Below are 700 nucleotides of genomic sequence, written 5' to 3'. Positions count from 1 at the left end.
GAGTCAATCTAAGCCGCGGGCTCCACTCGTGGTCGTGCCCCTCCGTCAATTCCTTTAAGTTTCAGCTTTGCAACCATACTTCCCCCGGAACCGAAACACTTTGGCTTTCCCGGAAGCTGCTCGCCGAGTCTTAAATGAACTTCGGCGAATCGCTGGTTGGCATAGTTTACCGTTAGAACTAGGGCGGTATCTGATCGCCTTCGAACCTCTAACTTTCGTTCTTGATTAATGAAAACATTCTTGGCAAATGCTTTCGCAATTGTTCATCTTGCTGCGATCCAAGAATTTCACCTCTAACGCAGCAATACGAATGCCCCCGTCTGTTCCTTTCAATCATTATCTCCGGTTCGAAAACCAACAAAATAGAACCGAGATCGTATTCTATTATTCCATGCACCATTATTCAGGCATCACAACCTGCTTTGAGCACTCTAATTTTTTCAAAGTAAAATCTCGAGGCACCATTGACACTCAATGAAGAGCAACAACAGCAACCACGAATGAAGATCTCGAGCAACCGTGCCACACCTTTGTAGGGGGACTGTTGTCTAAGACCACAATTCAACTACGAGCGTTTTAACCGCAGCAACTTTAATATACGCTATTGGAGCTGGAATTACCGCGGCTGCTGGCACCAGACTTGCCCTCCAATTGCTACTCGTTAGCGTGTGTAAAGCGTACTCGAATCCACCACAGTGCG

The 700-nt window shown here is 46.7% G+C and overlaps 1 protein-coding gene across 1 annotated transcript; it reads right to left on the bottom strand.

Annotated features, from left to right (window-relative positions):
* Nucleotides 1-8: 8 nt before the first annotated feature.
* On the bottom strand, nt 9-400 carry Tsp_14914 (conserved hypothetical protein). Its single transcript, XM_003367573.1, has 2 exons — nt 292-400; nt 9-208 (listed from the first exon to the last, which is right to left on the bottom strand). Exons 1-2 carry the CDS (start codon nt 398-400, stop codon nt 9-11), a joined length of 309 nt encoding a protein of 102 aa, XP_003367621.1.
* Nucleotides 401-700: the final 300 nt, after the last annotated feature.

The sequence above is a fragment of the Trichinella spiralis genome, assembly GCF_000181795.1.
Source record: "Trichinella spiralis strain ISS 195 chromosome Unknown Scfld4034, whole genome shotgun sequence".
Taxonomy (NCBI): Eukaryota; Metazoa; Nematoda; class Enoplea; order Trichinellida; family Trichinellidae; genus Trichinella; species Trichinella spiralis.
Note: the sequence above shows the minus strand (reverse complement) of the source record. Positions and strands in the feature narration are given on the sequence as shown.